The sequence below is a fragment of the Microcaecilia unicolor genome, chromosome 4, assembly GCF_901765095.1.
Source record: "Microcaecilia unicolor chromosome 4, aMicUni1.1, whole genome shotgun sequence".
Lineage (NCBI taxonomy): Eukaryota > Metazoa > Chordata > Amphibia > Gymnophiona > Siphonopidae > Microcaecilia > Microcaecilia unicolor.
Genome location: NC_044034.1, coordinates 61,476,884 through 61,489,051, shown reverse-complemented (window position 1 = coordinate 61,489,051; position 12,168 = coordinate 61,476,884). Strand labels below are relative to the sequence as shown.

General features: G+C 44.8%; 1 protein-coding gene across 1 annotated transcript in view; it reads right to left on the bottom strand.

Annotated features, from left to right (window-relative positions):
* The window catches only part of RNF17 (ring finger protein 17), a 785,154-nt gene that overhangs the window by 705,877 nt on the left and 67,109 nt on the right, over nucleotides 1–12,168 (bottom strand). The window contains 1 exon segment of the mRNA XM_030200280.1: nucleotides 6,324–6,388. Coding sequence (XP_030056140.1) covers nucleotides 6,324–6,388 — 65 coding nt within the window.

Genomic DNA, 12,168 nt, shown 5'->3' with positions numbered 1-12,168 from the left:
GAGGTAGGTGGAGACCCTACTCCAAGGACGACTGCCCCCACTGTCCACAGGTCTAGCAGCCACACATCAATCTTCCAGATGCCAGTGCCTACACAGAGGATTTGGACTCAGATCCAAGAATTCGTTCCCGCTGGGCTCTCTGAAAAACTAGGTCCTTTTCTTCATACAAAGACACAGGACACAGTAAGGACTATAATCAGGCCCTAGGCACTGAAGACTCCAAGAATTGGTGTCCTTGCCAAGGATGGTCCGATTGCACCAGGTACAGCACTTGAAGCCACTGGGAACTTGAGTGGACATGGAAGGAAAAACCTCTACAGCCAAATCAAATGAAGCAATGGTACCACAAAGGGGCAAGGTACCAGAGGGGGGAAAAAAAAAAACGAACAGGACAACCCAGCCAAAGTCAGGCCCAAACGCAGCCTAATGATGTGGAAAATAAACTTAAAAGCAGGAAAAATAGAGGAGGAAGTGACGTCATTGCCGGAGATGGACGCCTGAAATCAGTGCTCCGTCGGGGTGGCGAAGAAATTTGCTAAATTTTCCCATTTTCCAATCTCCGATCGATGGAAAAATCGCAGATAGGGAGAGACCTGATGGCGACCAGAAAGAGGCCGGAAAAGTTTAAATACGCCGTGGCACAAAAAGGAAAGCAGCGAACACGAGCCACTCCCCACACAAGGTGGGCATCAAAATGGCCGCCGTAGATTCGGGGTCGGAGACGGAGGGGCCCAGTGGAACAGCAAGAAAGTGACACAGAACTCACCAAGCAAGAGGTGGCACGATGGTTCAAAGCGCTGAAAGCCGAAATGTCAGCGGTTCGGAAAATAAAAGAGGCAGTCACGGAAATCCAGAAGGAGGTGAGGAGATGGGTAACAGTTGAGCAGGCGGAGGATACGCTGGAACACGTGGAGGGAGAGGTCGAGGAAGCAAAAATGCAGCTGGAACTGGAGGACTTGGAAAATCGCTCCAGAAGGAGCAATTTGAGATTTAAGGGAGGTCCCTGAAATGGGCCAGAACATGGACTGTGCAAAGGTAATTGTGAAATCTGCGACCGGATTATGGCCTCAGGCGGTGAGGGGCAGTCGGGCAATGCGGAGCCAGAGATAAAGTTTGATAGAGTGCACAGAAGTCTGGGACCCAAAAGAGAATCACAACCCAGAGACATTGTGGTATGCTTTAAGGACTATACAGTCAAAGATATGACATGAAAAAAAGCTAGATCTCTGGGGGAGATTCTCTGGGAAAACCAAAAAATCTTGGTGTTCCAGGATATAGCAACTGGAACACTTCAGAGAAGGAGAGAATTCAGGGATCTCACCAAATACTTGCACAATCCAACTCAGATACAGATGGATTTTTCCATTTGGTCTTCAATTCACAGTGGAAGGACAAACCCAGCGAGTGGTCACGCTGGGGGAAGCATGGAAAGTCCTGAAAGAACTAGGCTGCAAAAATCTACTCCTGGGAACACCTGGGGAAGCCTCTACTACAACTACAACGACGAAGAGAGGGGTCTTCTTGGCAAAGAGCGAGACCTAGAAAAGAGGAACTAGCTGCAGATACTAACCAAAGAAGAGTCACTTGATGGGAAGTATGAGAGAACTTTAAGATGATAATGTGTAAGTTGCATCATACAGTGGGGAGAACAGAACTGATTAAATCTTCTGGATGAGGGGAGATAATTTAAGAGGATGAGATTGATGTTGGTTGCATTGTAGTGGGTTGCGGTTAATGTGAAAATGTTAAGGGGCCAAAGGAGGGAGGAGAGTGGGAAACACACAACTAAGGGGGAAAGCAGGTGGTGAGCTCCCACGAGGAGTGACTTCCTCAGACACAATAGCTGGCGGGCAATAGATCTGCTCAGCAGAGATGGGGGAGGAGGGAGGGGGAAGGGGATAAAGGGATTGACCCTTGGGTCCTGGAATGTAAATGGGTTGAATTCTCAGAAACAGAATCTGGTATACCGTGAACTGCAAAGACTCCATTGGGATATTATACTATTGCAGGAGACACATATTAGAAAGCGGGATGCACATTTACTTAAACATCGGGCGTATAGTGATTGTATTACACACTTTGACACACGTGGGAGCAAGGTGGGAGGCTTAGCAATCTACATTCGTAAAGGGATACCATTTGTAATAGAGGAAGCGTATAGGGATGCACTGGGCAGATGTCTGGCTGTCAGAGGACAGTTATGGAAGGCAGTGACTATAGTTAATTTATATGCACCAAACTCGGGGCAGGGAGAATTTTTTGCCCAGATTAAGAGAGCTCTTCCAATTCAAGAAAGAGGAGATGACAGTAGAAGGGGACTTTAATATTAGTATGACATCTATGGATCACTCGAAGGAGACAAATAACACGCAATTAGCTCATTGTAAACAATTAAAGTCCCTTGCATCCACCTTGGATTTAGTGGAAGTTTGGAGGCTCAAACATCCGAGCCAAAGATCTTACACCTTTTCCCACTCCCAGAACACCAATACTAGAATAGATATGGTGTGGTGTAGTCGCCAGTTATGGGAACTATGTAACAGACTCAGAAATTGGCTCCATCTCCATATCGGACCATGCTCCGGTGGAGATTGGGCTGAAGGGACTGGCAGAGGAGGGACCACAACTTTTCTGGAGGTTAATGAGTTAATCTTGGGGGACAGTAAGGTGTGCGACATCCAACAGGTTATTCAGAGCTATTGTACACTTAATGATACAGGGGAGGTGACAGATGGACTCTTGTAGGATACGATGAAGGCAGTGGTGTGGGGCCACCTCATTAAGTGGGGAGCTAGAAGAAAGCATGAAAGAGAAGCTAGGGAATTGGAGCTGAGGGCAAAGCTGGCGAATTTGGGAGCGTCGACATCAGGAGGGGGGGAGGTCAGGAGCTGTATTACGAGAACCTGAGACATTGTCTGGTGGAACTTGAGAAAATGCAGGTAGAGAGGGTGGAATTTATGCGGAAGATACTCCAGCAAAATTTTATAATTTGGAAATAAATCAGGGAGGATGTTAGCTAACTATTTGAGGCACAGGCAACGGGCCTCCACTATTACAAAAATTAAAGGGGCCGGGGGACCAGTTGTATTATAGGGATAAAGAAATCAGAGATCAGTTTGAAAAATTTTATCAGGCCCTGTACAGCAGTGAGTTGATAGCTGAGATACGGAAGACCCTAGGGGAAATGCGCCTGCCCAGGTTGTTCGAACAAGGATCGAGAAAAAGTTGGAGGCTCCGTTCATCTAGATGAAATTAAGCAGGTTATCAAGGGACTTAAAGGAGGGAAGGCTCCTGGGCTAGATGGCTACTCAGCCAAGTTCTATAAAATATTCGCTGGGGAGGTGGGGCCCCTATATTGAGGGTAGGGAACGCGTGTTTCGGGGGTCAGTCGCTGCCAGCTAGCATGCACGAGGCAGGGATCTCGTTGATATTGAAACCGGGAAGAGATCCAGCTGTGTGCGGCTCTTATCAGCCAATTTCATTAATTTAGATATAAAAATACTATCAAAGGTAATTGCAGATAAGTTAGGCAGCATCTCCCAAAGCCTAATTCACACAGATCAATCAGGATTTGTTTTGGGATGACAGGTAGCAGATAATATTCGACGCACCCTACATGTCATATGGGAGGCTCAACAGAGGGGGATTCCGGTACCTTTATTAAGTACAGATGCAGAAAAAGCCTTTGATAGGGGCTCTACCTATGGGAAGTATTAGATCATATGAGGTTTGGCAATGGAATATTAGGGTGGCTAAAAAGGTTATAACGAGAAGCCAACAGTCAGACTCAAAGTGAACGGGGGGTATACATCAGCCTTCCAGATTCAGCAGGGCACTACACAGGGGTGCCCATTGTCCCCATTGCTTTTCACGCTATCGAGCCACTGGCACAGAGGATAAGAGAGTCAGCAAACATCAAGGGAATTACAATAGGGGATACTGAACACAAGTTGGCTCTTTTTGCGATGATGTGCTATTTTATGTGAAAATCCTAGTTTATTCTCCCAATATGGTGGCGGAGTTGGATAAGTTTGGTAAACTATCCGGGTTTAAGATAAACTATGATAAGTCAGAATGATCGGGGTGTCCATTACACAGCGTAGGATGGAAGAGCTCTCGCAAAGATTTCCATTTAGACTGAAGTGGGGTAACTCAAGTATCTAGGGGTTAAGATACCTATAGAGATATCCCAGTTATATCATTTGAACTACACACCCCTATTCCAAACAAATACATAAGATATTGGGGGGGATGGGAGGGACTGTGGCTATCCTACTGGGGCCGTTATAGCATCGATCTGGATGAATGTCTTGCCCAGAGTGTTATTCCTGTTCCAAACCCTACCGATACAGGTACCCAAGGCGGAGTTGGGAAAGGTGCAACGGGAAATATCGAAATTTATATGGGGGGGTAAGCGCCGAGCAAAACAGGAAATTGATGTGGCGGTCGGTGGAGTTGGGTGGAAGAGGGGTCCCGAACCTAGAGATGGTACTACTGGGGCAGCACAGCTAAAATTTATCTCCGCATGGTGCCAGGAGAGACAGTCAGTGGCAGCGTGTATGGACCAAATTATGGTGCAGAGATATAGTTTGAAAATCGATCATATGGGCCTCATTAACACCCCATACCTATAGCAAGATGTCCTCTAATCCATTTGTGGGGCATCTCAACATTGTGGGCATCCCTTAGGACACATTTTGGAAATCCAGAACTACATCCACATACGCCATACATCAGGGAGGAGCCCAGCTTCAGAGTGGGGAGGGGGAACAGGTGGCAAAGAGGTGGGCTGAGAGGGGATTGGTTAGCTTCAGGGACTTTCTGGAAGAGATGGGAAAATGAGACTGTAGAGCTAAAGGAGCAATGTTGGGGTCCTAGACACAAAGATTCCTTTTATCTGCAAACTCAACACTATATACATACACAGGGTGGTTGAGGAAGGACCCTGAGGAGTATAAAAGAGTTGGAGTATTTGTGGGGATCTCTGGGGAAAATGAAGGGAGCTATATCCATACTGGATAAGTTTATATGGGGTAAGACCTTCGAACAATGTAATTATATGTCCCACTGGGAGCAAGACCAGCAGAAGGAGTTTACAATAAATGAGTGGAGGGCGATTATACTGGAAGTTAAAAAAGCATCGAACTGTGTGTTATTAAAAGAAATGCTTTCAAGGTTCTCTCAATATGGTACTTAACCCCACAGCGATTACATGCAATGTTCCAAGGGGTCTCACAGCAATGTTGGAGATGCGGAACGAAGTGGGTACCTTTCTACACATCTGGTGGTCGTGTAGTAACTACAATTATATTGGACAAGTATAACACGAAAGATAACAGCCTACACGAACAAGACATTTCCATGTGATCCTCAATGGTGCCTGCTGAGACTGGGTAACAGGAGTGGAGCAAAGTGGCCAGAGACGCTTAAAGCGAATGTGCTTAACAGCGGCGAAGAGTGTCATTGCAAAACATTGGAACAGGAGGCGCGCCCAACAGAGCTGGACTGGATTTTGAAACTATCCCTTATTGGGGAGATGGAGAAGCTCACGGACAAAAGGGTGGGGAAGATACAGCATGACTTCTGAACTATGGACTCAACTAAGGGACATGACCCAAATGACCTAGTAATTGATGCGTTGGTGGTGAGGGGAGGGAAGGGTAAGGAGAGGGAGAGGCAAGGGGGATAAATACAAAATTGTGTTGATGTTGTTGTCATATGAATCCATTGCTGCTTAATACAATATTTTTAAAAAAGCCGGATAGATAAAAAAGGGAAGAGAAAATAAGTAACCCAAACATGGGCACACAAACACTGGGCGGGGGGGGGGGGGGGGGGGGGGGGGGGGGGGAGGAAACGTGCCACAAAAGGTACCAAAAAGCTCTTTTTGGACCAAGCTGTGAACAGCAACACCAAAACAATCACTTCTCTCCGCGGTAAAGAAAAAGCAGTAACCATGCTCTCATGGTGGGCAGGAAGTCACTCACTCATGCATGGTGGAGCATGTCTCCCACTCCAGAGCTCTTTACTGCTTATCGTAAGCTCCAGACCGGGTAATGTGGGATCACGTTACCTATGTGCGAGAATACATAGGCCTGCTTGTCTGCCAAGAAGGAAAGTATAAATGCTGATGAAACAGCAGCCGTCATAACACTGAACTTTTCTGCGAGTTATGAGAAAGGAAGGTGGGAGATCCTAAATCTACTTGCTGTATTACTCCACATTTTTGAACAAAGTATCATCAGAAAAGTATCACAATTTGACATCTTATTTCTCTGTCAAAATCTTAAACATAATTGAGATAAAAGAAAAAAAAACCCTACCTGTTAAATATACGTTCAGTGTGTTAGCTCTGTTGCAGCTGTCTGTGCAAACATCAATCTTCTGTCTTTTTGAGGGTGGGGGGAGGGAAAAAAAACATTTTACAAAGTATCAACTTTTTTTTTTTTTTTTTTTTTTAGCTATCACAGCATCTTGGGTCTTCATATGCAACTACTGGGCTCCATGTCACCTCCAAGAAAATTTTTTGTCTATAGAGCAGGCTCCATGTACACAGGACAGGCTAAATTCATTAATAGTACTTCAATCTTCAGAAGAGACAACATTTAAAAAGCAAACACCCCACTAGGAGCTCAAATGCCAACTGCTTAACACCTTGCATGTGATTGGCAATTTGATCTTTTCCATGGACATGCCAGATAAGGCAGCTGCACAAAGTGACAACCCCAATGGTACCTGTTCAGACTTGCTCCTAGAGAGCCCAGAAGGCCTAGAAACCTTCACAGGCATGTGCAGCCCACTCAACCTAGTAGCTATCTGACCTGATGTTAGCTTGCCTGCCAGTCTCTGTTCTTATGCTCAACTAGTCCCACCATAACCAATAAAACAAATAGAACTTCTACCAAGCCTGGCTTTAAAATTGTCTGCAGTGCTCCAAAAACATGTCCTGCTCTGACTCACTGTATTTCAGTCACAAACATGGGGCCCAAACAAAGTCTCCAACAGCAAGTAGGCTAAAACAATGTCCGAGGCCAACTGCAGCAGAGGCCACATTGAGGGAGTGCCTTTCAGCAGCTATTCACAATGCTCCATCCTCAAAGCAATAGCATACAGACTCCATGTGTAAGCTCTCCCTGCCTGCAGGAAAGGTCTTCCTCCCATCCGGGAACGTTCTGGAAATTCAGAAGTTCTTGCTGCAACCTGTCTGAATGGCAACGCTTCTTCTGATTCTGGTGCTGCCAACCATGCTGACATGTCAAGACCGCCACACCATCCCTTAGCAAGAGAAGTTGGTGCTGGTTTCACCCCTCCCCTTCAGGCATCACCTCTTCCAACAGAACTGGAAAATCCTCTGGGACCACCTATTCTGCTGCCACCACTTCCTCCAGCACTGTTCTCAGCTGACATCACTTCCTCCACCAGCAATGCATCAACCCTTCACTGCAGAGAAAGTCAGCATACAGAAAGGTGCAAGGACACTCATAGAAGCTGGCATAGTAGAGAACATCACCAAATTACCACCATGCCTCCTCATTCATCGGGTCACCATTGCCACCACAAGGGCAGAAGTACCAGCACCAGCAGTTGCTTTTGTGACTGGGAAAATGAACTAACAGCATAGGAAGGCATCATTGCTGTCACTCAAAAAAAGACCCTCTCATTCATCATCCCCAAGACTAAACTCCACAGAGATCACCTTCCACCAAATCCTCCTGCCTTTCATGCCTTCAGTCATATGCTCCTATAAGGAACCAGCCCAACCTTATACTTCAGAGTTCTTTGATATGTACCAGGAACCTAAAGGCTCACTGCTCCCTTCAAAAAACAATCCCAACACCACTCCCTCTATTTCCACTGGGATCTCCTGTGCCTATTTTCATACCAGAACAGGAGTCGTCCAACTGCCACTCATCACACAGTATATCCTGGGAGAGGTCACCACACCATGAGTCATCCTTCATCCAATTCACTTGTCTTTCTCTGTCAGCTTGGCTGCTAGAGGAGAATTAGCCCAGGATTTTATGGGCTTCATATCTGCCTCCATAAGGTTCTCAATTAAGTGCTCCTACAAATTTAAAAAGGACAAGATTCAAGCACTGATGTCTACAAGCTCAGGTCAATCCCTTACACATGCTCTGTCCCAGAACTGCTTGGATATTTATTACCCCTCTCCAATTCTGGCAAAAAATAAATAAATAAATAAAATAAAAAGCTTTGTTAGGGTACACATCCGAGCACCATTTCTGCATTTCATATTATGTTTGAGGGACAACCCACCTGTTCCCATCTTAAACCACTGATGTGGTCCATACTAGACTAAGGCTACCCTCACTTCAGTCTCTTACCTCTACGCACACACTTCCTGTCATGGAGGACCCTATTCCTAGTCATAATTATGAGGTGTGCTGACGCAACTACAAGCCCTAGTGTGTTTTTTCCACTACATCCAATTCTACCAATAGAAGCTGTACTCTAAAACCATCCCAATTTCCTACCTAAGGTGGTTATCAGAATGCCATATAAACCAGATCATCCTACATATAGTAACATAGTAGATGACGGCAGAAAAAGACCTGCACGGTCCATCTAGTCTGCCCAACAAGATAAACTCATGTGTGCTACTTCTTGTGTATACCTTACCTTGATTTGTATCTGCCATTTTCAGGACACAGACCGTAGAAGTCTTGCCCAGAACTAGCCCCACCACCCAAACACCAGCCCCGCCTCCCAATCTCGGCTAAGCTTCTGAGGATCCATTCCTTCTGCACAGGATTCCTTTATGTTTATCCCACCCATGCTTGAATTCCACTACCGTTTTCATCTCCACAACCTCCCGCGGGAGGGCATTCCAAGTATCTACCACTCTCTCTGTGAAAAAATACTTCCTGACATTTTTCTTGAGTCTGCCCCCCCCCCCCCTTCACTCTCATATCATGTCCTCTCGTTCTACCGCCCTCCCATCTCCGGAAAAGGTTCATTTGTGGATTAATACCTTTCAAATATTTGAACGTCTGTATCATATCACCCCTGTTTTGTACCCCTCCCCCCAAATGCTTCCCTACATACCCAGGACTGCAAGAGTACTTGAGTACCATCTGCAGGTGATGGAACCCAGCCTCCATTCAATTATTTACTTTTATCCTAACCAAGTAGGTAATACAGCAACAAAAAGAATGCTAACTGGATCACAAGTTACATAGCATTCTGCTTCAATAATCTAGACTACCACTCTGTGGGACAATCATGGTTTATCAGCTCCACACCAAGTCTACACCTATGGCCAATCTCATGTCTTCCTCTATCCAGGCCATCTGAAAAGCAGCAACCTGGTCATCCATTCACATCTTCACAAGACATTACTGCCTCTATTACCACTCTCCGCCTCTGATGCTGCTCTGAATAGCATGTTAAAAGCAATGATACTTGCTCTGTCTGCAGGGCTTGCAAAGTTATTGTTCAATTGTGCAGCTACCTTACCCTGCTTGTCTATGGAGAAAGACAAGCAACTTGCTTTTAACAGGGGCTCTGTGGATAGGGTAAGCCAGGCACAGTCCATCCTACCTTCCCTACAACTGTCAATGGAGTGAAATTTACTCTCTCTCTCATTTACACAAGCTTGCGACTAACTGGTGGGCAAGCTTTCATCTGGGCAGTTAGCCACTGGCAGGGGGCTACATATGCCCATGCCCAGAAAGGTGTCGATCTTTCTGGGCTCTCCAGGAACAAGTCTGAACAAACACTGATGACTGGCTTATCCAGCTGTCCACACACAAATCCTGTTTTAGATAAGCAACTTTAATGTAATAAGTTATCTGAGGTAAAGTTAACTCAGACCAGTTATACAGGACCCCACTGAGTTCAGTGACAGCAAAAGTTTAAATCATCTTTCCAAGCATATGCAGAATTTCTCCTAGTTCTTTTCAATGATAGTCATCAACTCTTCAGAAAAGCAGGTGTGATGGATTTATCGTATTTTCTATGGATAACCCCTGAAAACAAGCAAGCAATTTCACATCAGAATTTTTTTTTAAGCCGGCCACACTTGTTGGGAACCAATAGCCTCTTCTCTTCCTGAAGTAGGTGTGAGGAAAGTAGCCAGGAAAGCCAAGTAACTACTGAAAAGGCTCTAAAGCACTTACCTTCCAATAGAAATCAATGATGAAGGGACAATGAGAAACCAACTACTGCTTGAATTTGGTGAGCTTCTGCTGGGTCACACATTTAAGACTGGCAGTATGGTAGCAGCATAATACACAGAAAACTACACAGTTGACAAGACTGCATCTAGATAACATAACTGTTTTATAGTTAGGTCAAAGGAGATGGTTATAGCCAAGAATGAATTCTAAAAGAAGAAAGCACAGATATGCCCCCTTTCTTTGTACAGGGTTATGTAAAGTATAGAGACCAATGAGCTAGATGACAGACTGCAGCTGTCACCTTTAGGAGGAGGAAAAAAAAAAACCAGTAGCTGCATTCAAGTGTAACCCCATTTTGGCAGAACTGAAGCCAGGGTGGACCAGCCATCAACCCCTGCAACTAGCTGATTTTACTCTTCATGCTGAGTTGATTGCATCTACAGACGGTGCTTTCCATGTGAGAACTTGAGCAGATACCATTGGTTTAACTAATGAAATTGTTTGAATACCGAGGTCCCAAGAAACTAGGAGTTTCGATTCATGTCTACCCGTTCCACTCCACTCATTTTATAGAGCTATATCATATCTCCCCTCAGCTGTCTCTTCTCCAAAATGAAGAGCCCTAGACGCTTCAGCCTTTCCTCATAGGGAAGTCGTCCCGTCCCCTAATTATTTTCTTCACCCTTCTCTGTACCTTTTCTAATTCCACTATATCTTTTCTGAACTGCGGTGACCAGAATTGAACACACTATTTGAGGTGCAGTGGCACCATGGACCGATACAAAGGCATTATAACATCCTCACTTTTTTTTCCATTCCTTTCCTAATAATACCTAACATTCTATTTGCTTTCTTAGCCGCCGCAGCACACTGAGCAGAGTATTTCAACGTATCGATGACGTCGAGATCCCTTTCTAGGTCGGTGACTCAACATGGAACCTTGCATTACGTAGCTATAGTTCAGATTCCTCTTTCCCACATGCATCACTTTGCACTTGCTCACATTAAACGTTATCTGCCATTTCGACACCCAGTCTCATAAGGTCCTCTTGTAGTTTTTCACAATCCTCTCGCAAATTTAACAACTTTGAATAAGTTTGTCATCAGCAATTTTAATTACCTCACTAGTTACTCCCATCTCTAGATCATTTATAAATATGTTAAAAAGCAGCGGTCCCAGCACAGACCCCCGAGGAACCCCACTATCTACCCTTCAGAATACTGACCATTTAACCCTACTCTCTGTTTTCTATCCTTTAACCAGTTTTTAATCCACAATAGGACACTACCTCCTATCCCATGACTCTCCAATTTCCTCTGGAGTCTTTCATGAGGTACTTTGTCAAACGCCTTTCGAAATCCAGATACACAATATCAACCGGCTCACCTTTATTTATCCACGTCTGTTCCCCCCCTTCAAAGAAATGTAATAGATTGGAGGCAAGATTTCCCTTCACTAAATCCTTGGCTTTGTCTCATTAATCCATGCTTTTGAATATGCTCTGTAATTTTGTTTTTTATAATAGTCTCTACCATTTTGCCTGGCACCGACATCAGGCTCACTGGTCTAGAATTTCCCGGATCTCCTGTGGAACCTTTTTAAATAAATACCGGAGTTACATGGGCTACCCTCCAACCTTCTGCTACCACACTCAATTTTAAAGATAAATTACATATTACTAATGGTTCCGCCAGTTCTTTTTTTCAATTCTATAAGTACTCTGGGATGAATACCATCCAGTCCAGGAGATTTGCTACTCTTCAATTTGTTAAATTGCTCCATTACATCCTCTAGGTTTATAGAGATTTCATTCAGTTTCTCCGATTCAAGTAATCTGAGAATAGGATTCTGGAAGGTTCTGAAAGCGTTCCAAACAGCTCACAATTCAAAGAGATTTATATGATGTTGCTCTTGTTAGGGACCAAGAACTCTGTGTATGGAGACCATTGAGGTGAGCTCCTCAACCTGTCATGGAAGCATCGGTGGTGAGAACCTTGTGATGTGGAATGGGTTGGAACAGAAGACCTC